The sequence below is a fragment of the Nyctereutes procyonoides genome, unplaced genomic scaffold, assembly GCF_905146905.1.
Source record: "Nyctereutes procyonoides isolate TBG_1078 unplaced genomic scaffold, NYPRO_anot_genome, whole genome shotgun sequence".
Taxonomy (NCBI): Eukaryota; Metazoa; Chordata; class Mammalia; order Carnivora; family Canidae; genus Nyctereutes; species Nyctereutes procyonoides.
In genome coordinates this window covers 44,037,007-44,060,495 of record NW_026575051.1, presented here as the reverse complement: position 1 = coordinate 44,060,495, position 23,489 = coordinate 44,037,007, and the positions used below count along the sequence as shown (strand labels likewise).

The 23,489-nt window shown below is 36.3% G+C and overlaps 1 protein-coding gene across 8 annotated transcripts in view; it reads left to right on the top strand.

Moving 5' to 3' along the window:
- Positions 1-23,489, top strand: part of SNAP91 (synaptosome associated protein 91) — a 140,981-nt gene that overhangs the window by 97,089 nt on the left and 20,403 nt on the right. For 3 of the 8 annotated variants that reach the window (XM_055330843.1, XM_055330845.1, XM_055330842.1), the window contains exons 15-23: positions 5,385-5,492; positions 6,132-6,392; positions 6,629-6,706; positions 6,866-6,937; positions 7,366-7,449; positions 8,711-8,794; positions 16,930-17,064; positions 18,699-18,848; positions 22,725-22,755. In XM_055330843.1, the coding sequence (XP_055186818.1) occupies positions 5,385-5,492; positions 6,132-6,392; positions 6,629-6,706; positions 6,866-6,937; positions 7,366-7,449; positions 8,711-8,794; positions 16,930-17,064; positions 18,699-18,848; positions 22,725-22,755 (1,003 nt within the window). The remainder of the gene's footprint in view (positions 1-5,384; positions 5,493-6,131; positions 6,393-6,628; positions 6,707-6,865; positions 6,938-7,365; positions 7,450-8,710; positions 8,795-16,929; positions 17,065-18,698; positions 18,849-22,724; positions 22,756-23,489) is intronic. The other 5 variants (XM_055330844.1, XM_055330849.1, XM_055330846.1 and 2 more) reach the window with 5 other exon arrangements.

Sequence of the window (23,489 nt, the reverse complement as noted above, 5' to 3'; positions counted from 1 at the left end):
GACCATAATCAAACTGGCTGAATGAATAATACTTGGAGAATATGGAATGAGAAGTCCTGGCTTAAGTTACTTTTTAAGATGTAAGACAAAAAAATCATCTAAGAGTGGTTCAGATTTGGATGTCTCTGAAGAGAGTTTAGGGATATGTCCATTTTTGTAACTGTAAGCTTGTTCTGTACAAGCAAAAACTTGGATCATCTTTGGCATTGGAACTCTGAGCGATCATTTGATACAATGCTCAAAATGCTGATTGAAAACAGGTTTAGATCAGGATTTGAAATGATTGCCTGAAAATATACTTCACATGCAAATATAAATTCTGACAGAGTTGACTTACAGCTGTGAAGTTAAGTCAGGTATCCTAGACTCTGGTAGTATTATATGCCTGGACCTGATGAACCATCTGAAGTGAGTGTATTTACATATTCCCATCTGAGTGGTACTAATGTCCACACCTGGAGAAGTGCTCATATCAAATATATACATCGAGTAGTGTTATAGTCATCATAGTCTTGTATTTCTCTATTACCACATAACATCTTTCCCAGGGCATTTTGAGAATATGGTAAAGAAATTGGAGGAGGCAAATGATGGGGAGAGCAGGAGAGATTTGGCAAGCTCTGGTGGAGTTAATACATTCCCCTGGGAGCATACACTGCCACATACCACTGTGCTACCTGCCTTGCCCCAGTCTCTGAGCTCTGCCAACATTGTCTAACACAAGGAGCACTCAGCTGGACATGGCATTGTTGCCACTCATTCACACGAGGAAATTGCTGCTGCCCTGCTGCACTGCCATTCCTATTATAGGAGAAAAGTGGGGTTTTTTTAAAGGAGAAAGGGGTTTGCAGGCTCCTCAGTATTTTATTAAAAATAGTGAACCACTAGCAAAAGTTAGTTTTTCAGTTATGCATCTATAACTTCTGAGACCAAAAATTAAATTTTTAGCTTAAGTTTGTAAAATCAACTTCTTTACCTCCTCTCCGCCATCCCCTCCATTTGTATTGAGGATGGGTGGTTTCTCATAGGCTTATATTGACAGAAAAACTTCAAGGAAAATATGAACAGAATGGATAACTATTTCATGCTTAAACATTTCTAGATCTTTAGCTATTTAGATTTTTGTTTTTAGTCTATTTGTAAGGAACTTAATTGCCTTTAAGAAATCAGTCAACTCCATCTTGCTTCCCTCATGGCTCTCTAGATTAATAACACCCAATATATTGCTTTGAAATAGTCTTTGTGCCATCATGCTGTTTGTGTTGATCACTCATTACAGGTTTTTCTACATTCATCATGCAGAAAAATCCATATGTTTGTGAACATTTTCATTTTTTTTCTATCCTGAAATACAAATTTAAAAGACTAATACTAAAGAAAACAATATAACTTAATACCAAAGAATGGAGCTCTCCTTGTGATTTTACTAATATCCTTTCTAGTCATCTGGCTATAGGTAAAGTGAGTACATCTATAAATCTTGTCACAGTTATTTTTATTGATATGGATAGTCCCATAAACTGTCTTCTAACCTCTGACAGCTATAAAATCTCTATCGTTTATGGTCAAGAGTCTATATATGTCACTTCCTGTTATGTAGTTTTCAATGATATTCCCTAATTTATTTCATGCTCTTTATTGATTTATATGGAATCATTTAGAGATGGGCCATGCTGTGTGGCCATTTTTTTTCTTATTTTTTGTCACTGAAATCAGTAAGTGATAGAACTCTTAAATACAGTAAGGGCACCGCATATTTTGTTTCCATGACTTCAAAACATGTGCTTTTGAGGTTTTATCTAGTTTGTACAGCAGTACTAAATAGATATCTTTAGAAATAAGTTAAAGATACTTAATTTCTGAAAAGTCACTGATTAATTTCATGAATATGAAATACGCAAACATTGAAATTAATATTCAGATTGATACCCCACATAACATTTTAGTTCAATGTAAGTTATTAAAAACTTTTTTTCAGAAACATTGTTTATTAAATGCTTTATTTGTTAAAGTGAACTTTTAAGAAAAAATCTATTTTCTGTGGTCAGGCAAACTGCCTGCAAGATAGTATCATGTTTTTAAAAAATCAATAAAATGTACAGATATTGATAAAAGATAAACTTCCTTAAAATATCCTATTTTTCACTTATGAAAACTTACGGCAGTACATTAGTTTGTGACAGCACAGGGTTTTTTTAAGTACTAGAATGCTAAATTGATACTAATTCCTCTACACATTCACCAGGGTACCCTTTTAATCACCTGAATCAATTTGTGAGCAAGCTTTCATGAGGACATAGTTGGTGAGCATGAAACCACGTGGCTCGAAAAACCAGAGAACGTTAACTCACAAGCCTTTCATTTGCACAAGGTGGTTGACAAACTAAGTTAATCTTCCTTGTAACCAGTACTTAAACATAAGCACTTAAAAGTAGATTTCATGTAAGAGTCTTATAATCTGGGAACTTTGAGGAAGACTAGAAGGTTGACTTTCAGGCTATTGACAATGATTGAAACCTTTGTGCCAAATACATAATTTAAAGATGGTTTGTGTCTGGGGAAGATGGAGAGCATTCAGGCTGGGGAAAATCACAGCTATTTGAAATTTTTGGAAAGGTAGTCACATGTTTAAAAAAATTAAGAGAAAATTCTTCCTAGATTGCTAAAGGGGGAAAAAAAAGACTGGTTTGTAGCAATGTCAAGGAGACTGTTTTGCTGGGGAAGGTCTGGACTGGGTTTATAATTGTAGTACAGCAAGAATGTGCATTTCCAGGAAATAGCACTGGTCGAAAATAGGCAGAACGTAAAAATGAATTGCAAATGGGAAACAAGGGAAAGAGAACTTGATTGGAAAGAGCTTAAGTCTTCAAAACTGGAAGGATAATGCTGCCATTGATAATGAAAGAAAGCTAAACAAGTTCTGTTAAACAAGTTCTGTTTTTATTTAAAAAAAAAAAATGTATTCCCTCTCACAGTTCTGGGGCAACTGAGCTCTTCTAGACAGTTCTCATTCCAGGCCTTCTTCCTGGCTAGTCAGGCAATGACTGGGGCTGGGTATTCTGCAGTCTCACTTATGCAAATCTCTCCCTCCTGGCCTGAGAAGACTTAGCAGATAAGACCCGGAGCAGCTAGGCTCCTGTTTTTAACAGAAGTTCTGATGGGACTAGATAAGTTTTATAATGTTTAGTTTTAAGTAACAGGAGAAGCATTAAAAGGAGATGTCTTGCTGACAGGGAAGGAAAAAAACCTCTTCTGAGGACATGGTTACAAATTTGGGTTTCACTCACACATGGATAATAATCGAACAGGCTAGCCCATGGATATTTATTTGACCCCCCAACACTGATGTAACTGGTGTTTATTCCATCCTACAAAGATGAAATAGTATAGCGTGCCATGGTTCATGACAATGTGGCATGATAATTAAACACACAAACCCCCACCAAATCCTGACTCCACCATTTGCATGGTAGTTAAACACACAAACCTCCACCAAATCCTGACCACCATTTGCCTGTTTTGTGACCTTGGTCAAGTCACTTAGACTTTATTCTCTTTTCCACAAGGTGGAGATAATAGAACCTATATTGTGAGATACTTAGAGGAGTTAAATTTAATAATGTACATAAAATATTTACCCAGTGACTGGCATATAAATACTAGTGACCGCTCTTCCTGTTTTTACTAGTTCTAGTATTATTAGCCTCGGTTCTAGGTTTTACGGGAATCAAAAGAAAGAAAACAGACCTGACTTGTGGCAAAATACTTTCAAGCCCTGCCAGCTTCCTCTTATGGTCTCTTGTGTACTGCCACAGCTCTTAGGGTTTTCAGATTGCTCTAAGCCCTCTATTACAGTCTTTCGCATTGCATCTGAGGAAGCAAGCCTGGCCTATCCGTACTCCAGTTTTATGTGGCCTCTCCCCGGACAGATCTCTACTTTTCCCTTGTGTAGCTGAGAGCTGAGAGAGGCAAGCAGATCAAATAAATCTGTAAGATAAGAACAACTAACTGTCTCGTGTCTTCTAAAGATATTTGTGTTTTTGTAAAGGACGTTTTAACCCACGTGTCCAATTAGTGTTTGTTGTTCCACTTAGTGCTAGGCCTCAGGACAAGAAAGCAGGAAAGTCTGTTTCATTCTCAGATCAGTTTGGAACATGCTGGGTTAAATTCAGAAACAAGTGCCTTGACTGTAGAACCATCTACAGCCTAATGTATATTACATAAATTTCCAATAAAGGGGATATACTGTGTAGAATTTTACAAGCATACTTGAAAAATTATTTTTAACGACCCGAGGAACAGTGTTGTAGGGGGCACTTGTAGATATTGTGGAAGGCAGTATTTTAGAATGAGAAGTCTAGCAGCAGGTAAGTGGCAAATTCTAGGTGGGTATTTCCAGGAGTTTCTTCTGAGCAAATAATACTAATGATATCTTCATTCTTTTGTACTTTTGAACTATAGAATCTCTTTGAAAACTCCAGGAGTTTTTACCAAATTAAAGTGGTTTACTGGCAAAAACACATTGGGTGTTGTTTGTACACATCAGCCATTTATATATTGGGCATTTATAAACTGGGGCTGCCTATATGTTAATGGATTTTCTGCTTAAAAATAGTAATATGCTTATAGTCTTAAAGCATGGAACTATGTTTTTAGTCTGTTGAAAATAGATCATTTTCCAAATAATGAAAGCAATGCAATATTTGAAAACAGTGATAAATTTAAGTTGAAATGAAGGCATTACAGTGTCATTCCCTAATTTTGTTATCTATTTCCTTAAATCCTTGGTGTATATGAAAATGTTTTTCAAGGATAACAAAGACTTAACTTTTATGAATACTTAGTAAACCTTTCATGTTAACAGTGTAATTTTGCCTGTACTAGACCATAAACATTTCTTTAATTGTTTACATTACCATCATATGTTTAATTTTATTGACATTAAACAAGACATCTATATTTGGTAGAAACCACAGTCAGAGACATCATAGTAACACAGTGAATGAGTATTAGCTGTACATGAAAGATTAATGTCTTAAATCACATAATAAGGTTATTTTTGTGTTTTAATTTTCACATCCATTAATTTTTAATGTTACATAAAACATGCTTTTCAGAGCCCTTATACAATAAGACTTTTGTTACCGATGGATCCTAATAGGCTTCAGCAGTATAAACACTGTACCCCTTGCATGTAACTAACATGAAGGAGCGCAAAGTATTATGATTTTCTGACTGCCAACAGTGCATGAGCCATAAGAATGCATTTGAAAAAATTCATGTTGTATAAGGGAGCCTTTTTCGCAATTTAACTTGGTTCTTTTACTATATTTTCTTCTCTTTTTATTCCTTTAATTTCTGTTATTTTAAAAACTGCACCCAAGATGCCTTTGCAGCTTCTCCCGGGGAGGCCCCTGCAGCATCCGAAGGGGCCGCCGCGCCAGCTACCCCAGCCCCCGTAGCCGCAGCACTTGATGCATGTTCAGGAAATGGTGGGTTGACAGTCATGAGCAAGTCTGTTGTTTTTCTGTCCTGATGTGAAACTCCTTTAGTGAGATGTGGCCATATGTTTTTCTAACTTTAATTTCTTCTTGAGTATAAAGTATCATTCATCATAACTGAATAAATAGTGCCGGCACTTAAAACATTAAGACAATGAAGTGCATACTTATCAAAATTGACAATTTCTCAAGATTGACAATTTTTGTCAGTGCAAGTATGCTCTCTTAATGTTTTTTGTCCTCTGCTTTTGTATCATACTCTTTTGTAGCACTGAGTTCTAATAAATAGGCATATTTTAATTAATTTTCAAAGCTACCAAATTTCCCAGATTGAGGACTTGAAGAATAACAGTCTCTGATCCCAAATCATAGGCTAATCTTTACAGTACTTCGTAGCATTTCAGTTTCTTAACTTGCGTTACCTACTAAATTTTCTTTTTTTTTTTCTTTAGAAAAACATCCTAATCACTGACCCTTGCTAATAAAACAGTAGTTCAACCCAAGCAGCTTAATGCCTAGCTAGTGTGTGAATATCTGTGTCAGGTGTCTCTTATCCATAGATACGACGCGTCTCTCTTGTCTCTTTCCTTACTGATGCTGTATGTGTGTCTCCACTTTCCTTTCCACAAGACCCCTTTGCCCCATCTGAAGGTAGTGCAGAGGCTGCACCCGAGTTGGACCTCTTTGCAATGAAGCCACCTGAGACCAGTGTTCCTGTAGTTACCCCTACAGCTAGCACAGCCCCTCCGGTTCCCGCCACTGCTCCTTCTCCTGCTCCCGCTGTTGCAGCTGCCACTGCTGCCACTACCGCCGCCGCCGCTGCCACCACCGCCACCGCCACCACCTCTGCCACCACCACCGCCGCTCCTCCTGCTCTAGATATCTTTGGTGGTAATTTTTTGTTGTTGTTGAACTCTGTCCATCTGGTGGATTGAATTCTGATACTTGAGATGCCCTGCATACACAACTGTTACTGCATGACAACTGTGTAACGACGTGCTTCTCTAGAAACCATTTGCTACTCCTTACTTCAGAATTCTCCCCAGTGCTAATTCAGAACTGGAAAGCGATGCTATGTCAGGCTGGTTTGTCAAGTTGAGTAAAGGCATGTGTGTTCTTGGTCTTAGATTTGTTTGAGTCTCCTCCTGAAGTCGCTGCGGCGCCTAAGCCAGATGCTGCTCCTAGCATAGACCTGTTTGGTACAGGTAAAACTAAATCAACCCTTTTTTACATTAGTTTCCCCAGATGTTTTCATGATTGAACTCTTTGTGCTCACCTGTGATAATGCATTTGTTAGATATTTAACTTTGATTTCAGCTTTCTACTTACCTCTGCTTGGTTTTGGTTTGTTTCACTTTTGGAAGATGCTTTCTCCTCTCCACCACAAGGGGCCTCTCCTGTGCCTGAGAGTTCTCTCACTGCTGACCTCTTATCCGGTGAGTGCTTCTGCCAAGGCCAAGCCTTCTGACATGTGTGATGGGGGTTATGTGTGGAGAGGTGGATACGGAAACATGCAGATTTGCCTTGAGTCATTTTAAACTCAAATTTCACTTGAAAAAAAAAATCTCATTTTGGCCCATCACCAACTAAAGAGGTTAATTAATAATTTCAAATCTACTGCTGGTGAAGAGACAACTCCCCCCCACCCCCCATGCTAAAACCTCTGAGTTCAAGAAGTCAAATTTTATTTTCTTCTGGAAAGTCTATATTTTTTAATCTATTTGCTTTCTCTTAACTGGTAAGATTGTCTGCAATCTTACTGCCTGCCATTAAATATGAAATCCCAAGAAGCCATCTGTCAAGGCTCATGGTTTTATTTTACTTGGGTGACATGCAATTTTTCCTGTTGTGTGCTTCACTGTAGTGGATGCATTTGCAGCACCATCTCCTGCAACCACTGCCTCTCCAGCAAAGGTGGATTCTTCAGGTGTGATAGACCTTTTTGGGGGTGCGTATCTCTCCTCCTTCAACATCTAAAGAGTCTTCCCTCCCCTATTCAGAAGAGTTTTTACATCTTCTATTTCATTATATTCTATCATTTTTTTCTTTAGACTCTAAAGTTACTTCCATCTCTTAACTATAAATTTAAGTTTTTAAGATCTTTTCCATCATTATCTTCATTCTCATCAGTTTGTCATAATTTTCAATGCATGGCCTAATAGAATCAAATCATTTTTCATTTGAAGTCTGTGTTTTTAACTTTCTGTTCATCCTAATGTAGAATCAGCTGGTTGGAATTTCCTTCTACTGTTCTTCCTTGGTGATCCTGATCTGTTGGCTAAATCAACATTTCTAAGTTCTTAAAAGTATTGTAAACATTAGATAACTTAAAGTTGAAAACAAATAAGCCAGTCCAAACTGAAAACTTAAGATGTAGAGCCATACATTGTTCTGTGGGGTTCATTTATGTTGAGCTTAATATTTTAAAATCCTTCCAGAGAATTAGATGTTGCACTGATTTAAATGTATTTTCCCCTTACTTTGTATATTATCTTCAGGCAGGGAGATGTACTGAATTAACTCTTGCACTAATTTGGGTGATGCATTTAAAGTCTTTTATTAGCAGTAAATTTATAGGGAAAAGTACTGGTTTGAAGTGATTTCTTCATGAATGTCCATAAATGTTATGCCACAGGCTAAAATACCATTCTTAGCAAATTAAAACCACATTGAGTACCGTACATTGAAGCATCATGGTATATGCCATGATGGGTACATGAGGAGTACAATTGTGTCAACAGTCTCGGACATTTAGGAGCTCAAAACTTGTGGCAAATAAACACTGAACTTTAATAAATGGGTACAAGTAGGGCTGCTGCTGCTTGAATTAGGTTTGTTAATTTTTTTTTAAGTTTAATAGAGTTCTAAATGGAGAAATTCTGTTGTATTGTCTTTGGGCAAAATTTTTTAAACCTGAGTCCTATTTTAAGAGATGACAGGATTTCATCTAAAACTTTTATTTTTAAAAACAAAAATTGCCTTACTTTTACAAAGAGGTGTTAATCTGAAATATTCTAGAAATCTTTTTTGAGAGAATAAACTGGTTAGAGCATAATTCAGTTTACTCAATCATTTGACATATCCACAGGCAACACGCTCATCACAGAAAGTGTCACGTCTATGCATTTCTTGGCAAAACACTTAATTTTCTTACTGTACTTACTGTTTACACTCTTTTACTTTTTTGCTGCACAATGGATAATGGGTAGATGCATTTGGAAGTAGTGCTTCTGAACCCCAACCTGCACCTCAGGCTGCTTCTAGTTCATCAGCATCGGCAGACCTACTAGCTGGTAATTAATTAAATTAAAATAAAATGGTATCTTGTGAAAGTTAAGTTTGGATATATCTTTATGAGTAACAGATATGTAAATTTCAAGGTGCATGTTTTCTTTCCTTTTGAGACATAAAATTGAAAAACAAAACACTGTGTAATAAAAAGTTATTTCTCAGGATTTTATGAAATGAGTATTTAAAGTCACAATTGTATACAAGTCACCTCTGTGGTTCCTTGGATGCTCCTTAATGCCTTACTTTCAGTACATTTCTTTTTGTTTACTAAAGAAGTATTATGCTTATGTAGCAAATTTTATCTTGTATTGACTCTGCCCATTTTTTAAAGGAATTTTTGTGGAAAGATACCATTATGCTTGACAATTGATTTTGTAACATGAATCACTCTAAAAGAAACTGTCATAGATTTCCACCAGTGTTGAAGCTGCCACTATCTATGCCACTTTTTTAACTAGTTGATTTTTTTTTTTTTATCTGAAAACCTCTTCAAAGATCGCAGTTAACAGAGAGTTGAAGTGTGAAGTAGACTGGTACAAGATGCCTAGGATTATTACTTATTACCAGAATGATATAGATAAAATAAAAGAGGACATTTCAAATACTCATAGATAGTAAAAGTCAACTATCAGTCTTCATTGGAGGCAGGGCAAAGTGTGCTTAATGATAGCCAGATCTAGAAATTACTATTTTTATAAGCAAAGCATTTGCCATATGCAAGACCACAATAGTAAGTTTCAGGCTCAAGTTATCAAACTCATAAACTTACCTCACTCTGACTTGACTTAGAAGGGTATATAACAGGAAGTGCAGCAGTAGCATCACAGAAGCCTCAGATACTCAGATGCAGCTTCCAGTGCCCCTCCCCAGGCACCACAAGGGATGCATTTTGGTCATAATGTTGGCAGGGGATTGATGAGAGTGTGGGTCACATCAGCACAAGGAAGTTGCCATGTTCAGAGTCTCTCAAGTTAACTTTCCTGCTGATCATGATACCCTTGAAAGAGTGACTAGGTTTTACTGTTTCATGTAATGAACAGTCCTGGCCAGGTACAGCAGGCACAGCACATTCATTGTTGGATTAGTAATGAGTAATGACCTCATGAAAGGACCCTGGTCACCTTTCAGTATTATAGGAAGTTTGGTATGAGGTCCAATCTTTTCTCAAGAGGCCAGAAAGGGTAAGCACAGCCCAGCTGCTACCCTTCCTTTCCATCAGTCATTCAGACTAGCTAGTTAGCCATCTTTCTTGGGAGTGATAGCAGTTCATTTGTGTCTGTCCTCTCCTCTTCAGACTCAGACTACCTTGATTAAATATGACACTCCTGGTTGCTGAATCGCCTTCATACCAGTGACGGCCAGCTGGTATTTTTCTGAATAGTGAAGAACCAGAGTTCCACTGTGATGTCACTGTGGACTTTGGAAGCTGCAGATATGATAAAAGGCAGTGCACTTAACGCAAAACATAGTTGGTTATTTGGGGAAAAAATACTAGCTTACTTGGCTTTTCTTCTGCCCTGGGTATTCTTCCTAGAGTCTTCAAATTGGTCATAAAACCTTCAAGCTCTTATAAAACCAATAACCTTAATTCAAGTTTTCAAGGTTCAGTAATGGGTTTTTAACAGGCCACGGAAATAGCATAGTTTTAAATGGTTATTTGGGGAAGATGACCTTGTCAATTTCAAAATGAGTGTACTGATTATAAGCCTTTGGCTTTGCAGTTGTAATTGAGGTTGAGATGGCATATGAAATCAAATGCTCTCGCTTTTCGGAGAGTTCTAAGAAGTCTTTCGTTCTTGGGGTTACCTCCTTTCTTGCCACAGACCCTAATGAGGAGTTGTAAGACTATCAGATAGGAGCCTGGCAGGAGCCTGGTCCGTCATGTTAAGTGCCTCCAGACTGCAAAGCCACATTGTCCTCAATCCATTTAACCCCCTTGTGCTTCCAGGGCTGAAACCTGAGATCTTTTGTTTCCTAGAGCCAGGAACACTAGAAGTAGGTGCAGAGAGTCTGGTCAAAGCCTGTGGGAAAAAACAATGTTCTCTTCCAATTCAAAGTCAGAAGTCAGCCGCAGAGCCAAGAGATTTGATTCTGGGAGTGAGATAGAGTCTAAAACACACCTGAAACAAACAGGAAGTTTCATCAGCTACTGCCAAATGCAGCATCAAGGACCTCCGTCTCAGCTGCACAAGCTCTGTGTATGAGGATGTCTCAAAAGGAAAGTACACGAAAAGTGCATGTTAGAACACTTCACCAAAAGCAATCTTAAAATGTCCATCCTGAAATCTTAGTAAAATCGGATAGAAAAGGAAAAATCAGTGATGAAAGTGACCATGTCACTTACATAGGTTTCATTGACTGTACATGTCCCATTTTTTCCACTGCATCATCTTGTGACTTATTTAGTGATGGGAAAGTATTTTGTGCATCTTTTCTTCTTTCTTTTTTTTTAATCTGAATAGATTAATTTTTAATGTAAGTATGTGGGAATGAGTTTTAATGTCTGGCTTGCTTTACAAACAATTCTTATAATTTAATTTGTACATATTTGAGTCTGATTTACCTGGCATGAGGCCTACTATTCTTTTACCTTATATCCTGATATAAGAGATTTTAAATTCTAATTTTTCTAGGTCTTAATTGTTTGGGCTTGTTTTTTATAGTTTTTCTGTTTTGCCTTTAGAAAAATGTTTCTCATACTTGTTCAGGTAACAAAACAGCAAGAATCCATGTTCTCATTAAAGAATATCATAGAATATTAATGTAATTTTATACTATGAACTACAAGCAACTTTCCTAGCCAAAAAAAAAAAAAAAAAACCCTGCTAATGTACACAGTATAAAACCCCAGTCACATTTGTATATTTAATCTAGCTGACAGTGGCTATTTCAGAGTTTTCAAATTGCCCAGACATTTATGTTGAATGAATATCAATGGTAGAACAAATATTTGGGGCACTGTGTTATGGTAATTTACAGTGAAGTTTAACATGTGTTAGTTATACTTGTATGTGTGTCTATGGGGAGAGAACAGTTAAGTCCACAAGCTGTTGAAATAAAAAGGAACGTTTTTTTGTTGTTTTAGGATAAATGAGCCCAATCATAGATAATAAGTCCACAAATATCAGATTGAAAGTAAGAATTTGAACCAAAAAAGAAAAAAAGTTGTATTTTGTGAGTATTTAGAATCTTCTATTATTCACTTTCAGCAATAAAACTATTTTGTAAGCATAAAAGAAAAATAATACACATATATTGTAATGGAAAGTGTACTCTCTAAAAGTAGCATTGGTTGCTGAACAAGGGCTCTTGCTCCTCCAACTTTTTTTTGAGGGAATAAATTTACATATATGTAACAAGGGAAATGCAATAAATATGTAATATTATGTATAATTATTATATACATAATATACATAATAATATATATACATATAATATTATTATATACATATAATTTTTATAATGTATAATTAAATGTTTAAAATGATTTAGAGATTTTAAACCAAAAATTAAGAATCATCTCAAAATTGGGGAGGAAAGCTTTGCCAAAAATTTGTATATAATTTAAAACTAGAAAACAAAGACTAAATGGATAGTCTTTTAATTTTTTTAGGTTTATTTTATTTTATTTTTTTAATCCTCATCTATGATAGTCACACAGAGAGAGAGAGAGAGAGAGAGAGAGAGAGAGGCAGAGACACAGGCAGAGGGAGAAGCAGGCTCCATGCACTGGGAGCCCGACGTGGGATTCGATCCCGGGTCTCCAGGATCGCGCCCTGGGCCAAAGGCAGGCGCCAAACCGCTGTGCCACCCAGGGATCCCTGGATAGTCTTTTAAATTGGGCATATCTTTCATAAAAACTGGTTATTCTTCTTTATTCAAATTTACCACTAGAACTTTCAAATAATACCAATTCCAGAATTAAATTGTGCATGAAATATCATCTGAGTCATCTTCTACCCTGTAAGTAAAAATTTCAAGTTCTGTTGGTGTATCCAAAGTGGTTAAACTAGAGACTATTCTAGAAAAGACAGCTGTTTTGACCAATAAGAACAGGCTTGAAGAATCTCCAAATCATTGAGATTATTGGTAGGATGCAAATATTATCCAGTCTGGGATAGTCTTACTGGAAACATGAAAGTAAAGTTTGTATCAAATCAAAGGAAATATTGTTTCATGCAGTGAACAATAAAGCTCTTAAATTCCTCTTAAGATACACCACCTGAAAACTTAGATGTCTGAAATATATAGATTACTGGATGACAGATGTAAAAATGGATTCTTAAGGGAGATTAGATGTTTTATGCCTAACTTCTCAGGTTGACAGCAAGCGGAAAACCATGTTCTTCCATAATAGACACAATTCTAGAGTGACCGCACCATAAATTTGTACTAGTGTTAGGAATGTGCCACATCCTATCTTTAATTCCAAAGGCAGAGAATAATATGGGCCAGTCTTATGAGACTCTTTGTAGTTTTGCATTCTCTGTTAACCACATGACACAGATGACTTTTTAGCAGAACCACAGAGGTGTTTGAACTGATTTAAAATATAAAAATGTTCAGGGTAGAGTTAATAACATAATATCCACTGAATGGGAAGATGTACAGAGAACCAACTATTTCATACTCTAAGGAGGTGGGGGAAGCTGTCTGAAACACGTCAGACAAAGGCTATTATTCCTAGAAATATTGACTATCTCAGATTGATCTTAGAAAATGGAATTTGTTGACAGCTGACTATATTACAGGGTAAGTGAGATGACATCATCTTTAACATATTTGAGTGTGGGGGTGGTATGTGGGAGTGTGTTTATCTACCAGTAGGTTTAAAATTTCACTCTCCTGACCCAAGTGATATATCAACTGTGACTGTCAGTTTTGATATGTCTGTTAATAGAACTTCCTTAAGTGTGTAGGCTGTTCTCTTTAGAAAGATAGATTCATAAGATCAACTATCTGTGACAAAAGAGTGTGTCTATAGATGGTTGAGCACTTGAAGAGAGATGGAGATTCAGTTATAGCGTAAGACAGTCCAAATATGCCTGCAGGATATCTGGAAGCCTATGATTGTTACCTTCAACTCCATAGAATATCTTTCTTAATATAATTTGGAACCATATAGAAAGATTAGTGGTTTGGGTTTTCTTGTTACGTCTATTCCAGGGCTCTAAAACTTTTCACTTAACAGAAGGAGTTTCCCTTGTTAATATCTATAATTTTCCTGTTTAACCCTTCATTTAGAATATAGCAGATTTTTTTCTTTGATATAATCAGTTGGTTATCTTATATCACTTTATAGCTTTTTAAGTAGTTCAGATTTATGAGGGCACCTACTTCATAAGAACTGAATTTAATGGGGAAAAGTCTTATCTTTCTAGATCTCTCTCAAGTTCATAATCCTGCAGGAAAGAGTATAACCCTGGAGTTACTCCCCACTATGGAAAAGAGGCCATGTAGTAATGTGGTAAAGAGCCCAACCTCTGGATGATTCCTGTGTGGAATCCTGGCTCTTATTTGCTGTCATTTGACCCTAGGCAGATTACTTAACTTCTCTGGCCTCAGTGTCTTCTTCTGTGAAACTTCACAGATTTGTTGTGAGGATTAAATGAGCTAATGTATGTTTTGGTTTGAACAATATATATATAAACCTGTTTTTGTAGGACCAAAATGATTATTTATTAGCGATCCATATGGTTCATATGGTTCAACCTAAAAAAAAAAAAAAATGCTTAGAATAGTAACCCTGCTGGTATTTAGTGAGCCTCATGCCAGTGTTGGCTTTTACCCTTCACTTTCTTAGAGAAGTCATTAATTTTTTTTCATTATCACCTATGAATGTGATCTCCGTATCTCATGAAACTCAGTAGCACTAAGCAGATGAGCCTAGTGTAAATGCTCATTTTTCTTTTTCTACTACTGAATCTTGGGTGGCCCTTGCATCCTTTCTTCCACTCACAGAAAGACAGGCTTTAAACAGATGATCAAAAGGCTTTTTCCAACACTAATATGCTGTGATTGTAGAATAAATTGTCTCTTCTTGGTCCAGTTTTAAGAAACCGAGAGTCTAGAACAGCTGTTTGCACATTCACCTATTACAAAGAGAACCACACCACAGAAAAATTACCTCAAGTAAGCACAGTCATATTCGAACTTGAGGTGTGGGATGTTTCCAAGAAGTCAGCATCAGCATAACCATCAATCTCCCTAAAACCAAACAATCCCATCCACAGAAATAATTACTTCTAGCCTATCTTTGCTTCATAGTACTAGTTCTTAAAGATCTAGAGAATGTCTTTTGTTCATTTAGGAAATTTACATAATGCCTATGTCACTAAAATACTAAAATCAGTTCAGGTAGCCACTATGAGCTTTAAAGACCATCCTCTATTAGATAACAGTTTTCAAATTGCATTTTTAATACATATGCAAGAAAAGCCTAAACTTGTGCCATTATCAATGTCTGGGAGCAATACGACTTGAATGTTATTGCCTGCTTTAGAAAATAGCTGGAGAATTTCAGTGGAAGTCATTTTCCAAATTACAAACTAGTTCTATAGAATGAAAATTTAAGGATTCTTTAAAGCATTCTTTGTTTTTGCAAGAAGTTTGTAAAAAAGAGGAGATGTGACTAGATTAGAAGGAATATTTATACCCAAATAATATAGAAGAGACTTTGGAAGTAAATTCTTTGATAATAGAATATCTTTCAGTGTCTTATTAAGAAACCACTGCCTTCACTGGTTGCTTGTTTTGTACAGAAGCAGTACAGAGTGAACTTTGTTTCTGCTTCTATCTGTTGTTTGAGAGAAATTACTTGCTTCCAGCCTTCAGAAGGTAAATAATTTGAAGTCTGGTTACCTTACAGTGGCCTTTGATTCCTCTGTACCTTTTATATTCAGAAGTGTCTGTATGCAGTAAAGAGTAATTCCATGTCTTAGGCATTGTGCTGAATATTGGTGAAAAACAGAAGACAGTTCCTGACACCAAAAAGCCATCCCCAGAGTGGGAGCTTGCGGATGGAAATAAAGACATGTGATGGGAATGGGATGGAGAGATGTATCCAATATGGAGGACACAGAGGCAGAGCATGTAACTCAAGCATACCTGGAGTCAGGGGTGGCATAGCTGTGGGTGACAGTATCAGTCCAAGAGGCCCTCCTGGAGTGGGCATCTGACTCCTCATGAGGTGTTAGGGAGGGAGAGGGGGACAGAGACAAAAGAGCTTGATTGCTATGCAAAGGAATATGCATTATATGAATCTGAAAGTTATGGTAGTGAAGGACTTTAGACAAGTAACTTTGTCAGTGTTTTCCATTCAGAAACATCAGTCTAGTTGCACAGCAGAGATTAGATGGGGGGAGGTCCAGGGTAGAGGCAGGAAGCCCCTCTGGGTGGCTGTTTATAAATCCTGAGAGCTAATGTGAAGGAACCCAAATTTAGCAGCAGTGGGACTAGAACATGTAGGAAAGATATTAAGGAGGATTTGGTGGCAGAGTTCCTGCATATTTTTCTGATTTTTTTTATTATAGTGAGCCAATGCATACAACTAAGCATTTTCTAGCTTACTTGGTATTGTGACTTGAAGAAACAAAATTTTAATATAATAGGATTATCTCAGTTTTAACCCTCCTGAGATTTTTTTAAGTTTTATGTAGTTCTGTTGTAATAATAGGTTTGGTTGCCACAGGTTCTCTTAACAAGGGTATGTATTCTTAAGTGCTATCTTATTTCTAATTAACTTTAGTCTCATTAATACATGACAAAACTGGCAGTTCCCAGAGAGGAGGTTAGGAGGGGAGGGGTTGTGAAATAGGTGATAGGGATTAAAGAGTACTTATGATGAGCACTGACTAATGTATAGAATTGTTGATTCACTATACGGTATCCCTGAAACCCTAATGTAATATTGAGTGTTGTACTTGAATTTAAAAAATAAATGAAAATCTTTAAAAAATATATGACAGATACCAAGATACATGAAAAACTTTTTAAAAACTAACTTCCCAGATTTTACTGACTTCTCGTCTATCTATATTGATTCAGTCTCATAGGACTCTTCCTGTCTGTTTTTCTGGCCTTTAACTACCTTTAGTTATTTCCATTTATATTTTTCTGGGACTGTTTTTTTCCTCAGGATTTGGGGGTTCTTTTATGGCCCCTTCTCCATCACCAGTGACTCCAGCTCAGAATAACCTGCTACAGCCCAATTTTGAGGCAGCTTTTGGAACAACGCCTTCAACTTCTAGCAGCAGCTCCTTTGATCCATCAGGTGAGGCAGTGATTTTCAAATGTTCTTTTCATTTATTCTGATTGTAAAATAGCCCACCTAAGGTTAGTATGATATCAGGAAACTTATAAGCAGATATTGAGTGACGACCTGGTTATAAAACTTTAATGAATCTCTTATTCTGTATTTTAAGTATATATTTTCAGTACATTTTGGAAGATTTAAGGATAACCTGTAATCCTTTTCTGTGTTTCTGTTTCAATTTTTAGCAGAAATCTAACAACACACACACCATCTGTTTGCATGAGCTTACATGCACGTGGTTTAGAGATGGTTAAGGGAAAACAAACACTTTATGCAGTATCTGAATGTGTGGACACTCCCACTGCCATTGCTTACACCCTCTGAAGCTTGCATGGCCCTCGGTTTTATGAAGTTGGGACACAACTAGTATTCTCTGCCTGCCTTTAATCTTTCATCCTGCTGTCATTTTGTTTGTATTTTCTTCCATTCTACTCTTCCCATGCTGGGTCCTTACTACAAATTTTCAATTGGTGAGTTTTTGGCAATTAAATGTGTTTCAGAAAACACCCTAAATATACCCCTGCCTGAAAATTTAGTTGCTTCTCTTGCCAGTGCCTAGTTGAATGCTATCCTTTTTCCACTTTAGAATTCTTGTACAGTAGTGCTGATGGTAAATATTCATACTTTTTAAAGGAAAATTAACCACAAAAATTTTGACATAGGTATTAGCAACAATTCATGCAAATCCTCTGAGTCTATATTTTGAATGGTCTTTCTGTATTTTAGGAACTAAACAAGTGGTAATTGGTTACATAGTGACCAGGAACCATCAATAATAGCATGGTTCCTAATAGTTAAAATAGTTTTTCCTCTAAACATTCCTTTAAAATTAGAACCAAAAATTACTGCTTATAACGAGAGGGAGGATCAAAACTTTTACTTCTAAAATATGGTCAGCTGTTTTTCAGATACTTACTACTAAGTATTGCCCATTAGATCAGGTTTTATTCTAACACTAACTTCATAGGAAACTAGGAGATCCAGACTTCTTTTCTCATGAAAGAATTGTTTTAAAGATAAGCATTGTAGAGGGAAAGAAAAGATAAGCATTGTAGGATTTGAGAGTAAATTATTTAGGCTTTGCTGTTAAATAAAGTATTTTAGTGATTGTGTTTAATAAGAGTATCAGTGGCTACCACTTAACTGAGTCCCTATATAGAGCAATCATTATTATAAAGACATACTATTATCTAATTTAATCTTCATAACAAAACTATGTGATAGCAGTACCCTCCACATTTACAGATGAGGAAACTAAAGCTCAGATAGTCACTTTCTCAAAATCACACAGCTAGTGAAGCATGCAACTAAATTTGAGCCTAATGCCAACTGCAAAATCTGTGCTCTTTCTTGTACATTACACAGATTTTTTTCCCATCTTTGTTTATGTTGACTAGTATTTCTGTACTTTATGAGTAGACATATGTTGAAATGTTCTTCTTGGTGTTAGAGTCATAAAAAGTGTGATTCCATGCCTTCCTTTGTAAGATTGTATATTCACTTATAGTTTTTCAGAAGATAATTTCCCTTTAATTTTGCATATGGCCTTTTTATTTTTCAATCATTCTGAACCTGGTCTATTTGATTTCCAGTGTTTGATGGTCTAGGCGATCTACTGATGCCAACCATGGCACCAGCCGGGCAGCCTGCACCCATTTCAATGGTTCCACCTAGTCCAGCAATGGCAGCAAGCAAAGCCCTTGGGAGTGACCTTGACTCATCTCTTGCCAGCTTAGTAGGCAGTGAGTAATACAGTTTTTATTTGTTTTTTACTGTGTCATATGTGAATTTTTTCTCTTTTTTATATATGTACTTTTTTTCTGGATTCACTTATGGTTAAGTACATCAAGGAGTAGATGGAAATTCTTAGTGCGTTACGCAGTACAGTTCCTTGGAAGATAAACAGTTGCGGTGCCATTGTCTCACATGTAGTACCTATGCCATTTTTAATCTAAATTACTAAAGTTATAATTAGAGAGCATATTCAAGTGTGAAACCAAGTACATTATGTATAGTAAGTACTTGAGTTTTCATTTCACTTGGAAATAAGAACATAGGGTAACTTAAATGTTTAAATATTGACAATTGGGAGACACTGGGTGGCTCAGCGGTTGAGCATCTGTGTATCTCATGAATAAATAAATAAAATCTTTAAAAAATAATTAAATTAATATTGACAGATGAATGTCCATGTGAATTTAAGTTACTCACTGAACAAATATTTATTGAGTACCAAGCACTCTTCCAGGCTCTAAATATAAATCAGCAAACAAAACAGGTATAAATTTCTGTTCTTATGGTGCTCAGGAAGGGGAGAAATAAATATTTACAAATAAGTTCTATTGTATGTTAGGTCATAAGCATTATGGAGGAAGAAACCAAGCAAGGAGGAATGGGAATGCTGCAGAGTGGGAGTTAGAGTAGGTCTCACTGAGAAGGTACAATTTGAGCAAAGATTTGAAGGTAAAGAAATGAACGACATGGATATCTGAAGGAGAATATTTGCTTGCAAAGGGGAGGTAGTCAGTGCAAAAGCAGTGGGACAGAAAACTGCCTGGCATATTTAAGGAACAACAAGGAGACCAAAGACTGGAGATGGACAAGTGAAGGAGAGAGTCCTAAGAGATGAGGGCAGCTGGTATAAAGACTGATCTTTTAACTCTGAATCTGATTTTTCATTAAGGTGACTGGGTTCACCATTGCAGATACCTTTGACTTTTCTCAAGGCTTTAGAAGGTCCTTGATAGAGACTTTTTTTTTTCCTATGCATTATCCAACGAATATATTTTTGTTTCCTATTCATTGTCCCTGATCTGGGCATCCATGAAAATGCTTTGATGACACCCATGGAGAGGTTACTTGAGTATTTCTTCCTACTCTAAAATTTCATGTCGCTGAAGGATAGTTGGCAGTGGTAACTGCTTTTGCTGGCACTACAGTGTATCATCCAGATTCTCCTTCAGAAATAAAGGATTTATACCTCTAGCTGCCGAGAGTGTATTTTTTATTGCAAAGGGTAGCAAGAGAGAATATTTTTGAGTAATTAAATTGCTCTGGGTCCTGATTATAGTAATGATTACATTAATTCATGTATTTATCAAAATTTATAGAAATGTAAAAACCTACACCCCCAAAAAAACACTGATTTTCACTATAGGTAAACATTTTTTTTTAATTAAAATATTTCCCAGGGTGCCTGGGTAGCTCAGTCAGTTAAGTGTCTGACTCTTGATTTCAGCTCAGGTCATGACTTCAGGGTCATGGGATCAAGCCCAATGTCAGGCTCCACACTGGGCATGGAGCCTCCTTAGGATTCTCCCTCCCCTTCTCCCCACCACTTCTCCCCACCACTTCACTTAGAGAGAGAAAGCATTTTCTCTCTCTAAAAATAATAATAATAATATAATAAATAAAATAATTAAAATATCTTACAAAACTGAAAAAAATTAAGTACTCCCTACCAATATTCTAGTTTGCTTTTTTACAGAAAATGACAGGCTGAACCTAAAATTCATGTGGAAATACAAGGAAGCCAGAATAGCCAAAATTCTAAATAAAAGAATAACCTTGGAAGATTCAAACTTAGTCATTTTAAAACTTAATACAAAGCTATAGTAATTGAGATAAGTGGTACTGCTGCACAGGGGTAGGCATATATCTCAATGGAATAGAATGATAGTCTAGAAATAAACTTATACTTCTGTGGTCAATTGATTATCATCGAAAATGCCAAGATTGTTCAATGGGAAAAGAGTTGTCTTTTCAACAAATGGTGCTGGGACAGCTATTAGATATCCACATGCAAAAGGGTGGAGTTACATAGCTTACCTACTCCAAAATAATTAATTTACAGTGGATGAGAACTAAATGCAGGAGCCCAAACTTTAAAACTCTAAGAAGAAAATGTATTAGTAAATAAATCTTCATGACCTTGGATTCTTAAATATGGCACCAAATCTTAGGTGTGAGTAATAATCTTATAATCTGTACAAAGTACAAGCAACAATAGATAAAAATAGATAAATAGAACTACATTAAAATTTAAAAGTTTTGTGCTACAAATTACACTATCTAGAAAATGAGAACCCACAGAATGGGAGAAGGTATTTTTAGAACATATCTGTTAAGGAACTTATACCCAGAATAAATAGAGAATTAATACAACTCAATAATGAAAAGACAATAACCCAGTTTTAAAATAGATGATTTAGATAGACATTTCTCCAAATAATATAGCTGTGGCCAGTATGCACATGAAGATATTCTACAGCAGTCATCTGGGAAATGGGTATCAAAACCGCATGAGATATCACTTCTCACCTATGAGGATGGGTATAATTAGAAAAGACAACCAGCATTGATGAGAATGTGGAGAAATTGAAATTCTCTAACATTGCTGGTGAAAATGTAACTGTGGAAAGCAGTTTGGCAATTTCATCTAACGTACCCGTAGGCAGAGAGTATACCAGGTGACTAATCTAAAATGCTCTTCCCCCATCTCTGTCCAGCTTTGCGCAAATCATACCTTCTTCATGAGGCCTTCTCGAGTGTCCTGTTTAATGCTGCCTCTCACCCTCATCCTACTCAACCAGAATCCCCATACCTTGCTCTTCCTTTGCTTTTTCCTATGGGCTTTCTTATTACCTTCTAGTGACTTACATAATTTACTTTATTATTTTGTTGTTTTACCATCTAGCTCATCCTATTAGAATGCAAATTTCTCTAGGAATCAGTTCTTTGTTTTCTTCACTAATATATCCCAAGTGCTTGGAACATTGCCTGACATCTGTAGAGGTTCAACAAATACTTACTGAAGTATTAAATGAATTGAGATTAAAGTAGAATGAGTAAGCCAGTTGTGTCAGGAGTCCCCAAGACCACCTTCCCATTCAGAGATTCACTAGGACCCAGAAGACTCAGCACATAGTTATACTCACACCTAAGATTTATTACAGCAACATAGTAAGGACACACAGCTGAATCATCAGGGAGAAAGACATGGGCAGAGTTAAGAAGAATCCACATACCGACTTCTTTATGCTCTCCCCTTCCCATGAGGGGAAGAGCATAAAAAAATGCAGCAACACGTGTGATGTTTTTACCCTGTAGAAACTCCACACCCAGGGATTTTTTTTGAATGCTGATCATGTAGGCAGTCTGTGCCTAATGTGTCCCAGAATTTCAGTCTCACAGAAGGAAAAAAGCAGGTGTTCAACATGAACCACATTGTTTGTACAAACAGTTTAGACAGAGTAAGCCACCCTTATCATTAGGAAAAGTATTATCTCAGTATAGAGAACAGTTTATTAAGCGAGGTTCTCAGATGCCAGGCACATAGGCCTTTCTAAGAGAACAGTCTCAAGCCTGTTATGTTTACTCTTTCCTAGACACCAGTTGACATTAAAATGTGATCCTTAAGTATAACGTGAAGTAAAAGAAAATGTTAGGATTTCTGAACATGTTGCCTAACATAGTTTCTCCTTTGTAAAATTGAATACAGTCATTCTTAGGCAAAATATGGACTTTTTCTAGGCCTCTGACTCTTTGATCTTTTAAATGTCATATCATTTAAGCTGAGTATAGAGGTTTGAATTCTGTTTTCTTTTATCCTTTTATAGATCTTGGAATTTCTGGTACCACATCCAAAAAGTAAGTGTTTTTGAAATTATCTAGTTTCTTCATGACAGTGTATTTACATTTATTTGAGACTAGTAAACTCATTGGAGTAATAACTCACTCTCAGGCTAAGCAGTTTCAAAATTGGTTTTTATTACATTCTGGATTTTTGTTTTTGTTGTTACTCTACTGGAACCTTCAAACTGTTGACTCTGCAATGAAAAGGGGCAATCTATTTCAGTCTCCAAGACTGTCACGAAGTTATAGCTAGAACTACTTGGGAATTATGGTTTGAGTGCTTTAATAGCTTTAAATTCTAGAATCATTACACTATTACTAGCTTTTAAAAAGTCTCCCATGGAGGATCAGCTTCAAAGGAAGGATAGTAAGAATGATAAACAATGTGCCCTTTTTTTAGATGCACATTTTAACATTTCTAAAATTGGGATGCATTTTACAACAGATGTATCTTACAGTCACTGTAAGGCAGGTTATAGTCATGATGTAGTTATGTAAAACCTTCTGATGGGCCCTCTCATGCTTAGAAGTGTCATTATGAGTGAAACAAAATAGAGATATTTGACAAAGTATAGGTATACAGTATTTATGATACACTGTTTGGAATTTTTAATAACCAGTGACTAATTCAGTTGAATTTTGCAGCACATTCTTTCATTGGAAGTGATAGGAAATTCCGGTCACCATTGAGATCCAAACTCTAAATGATTTTTTTCCAAATGCTTTTACGCTTTCTTAAATACAATATG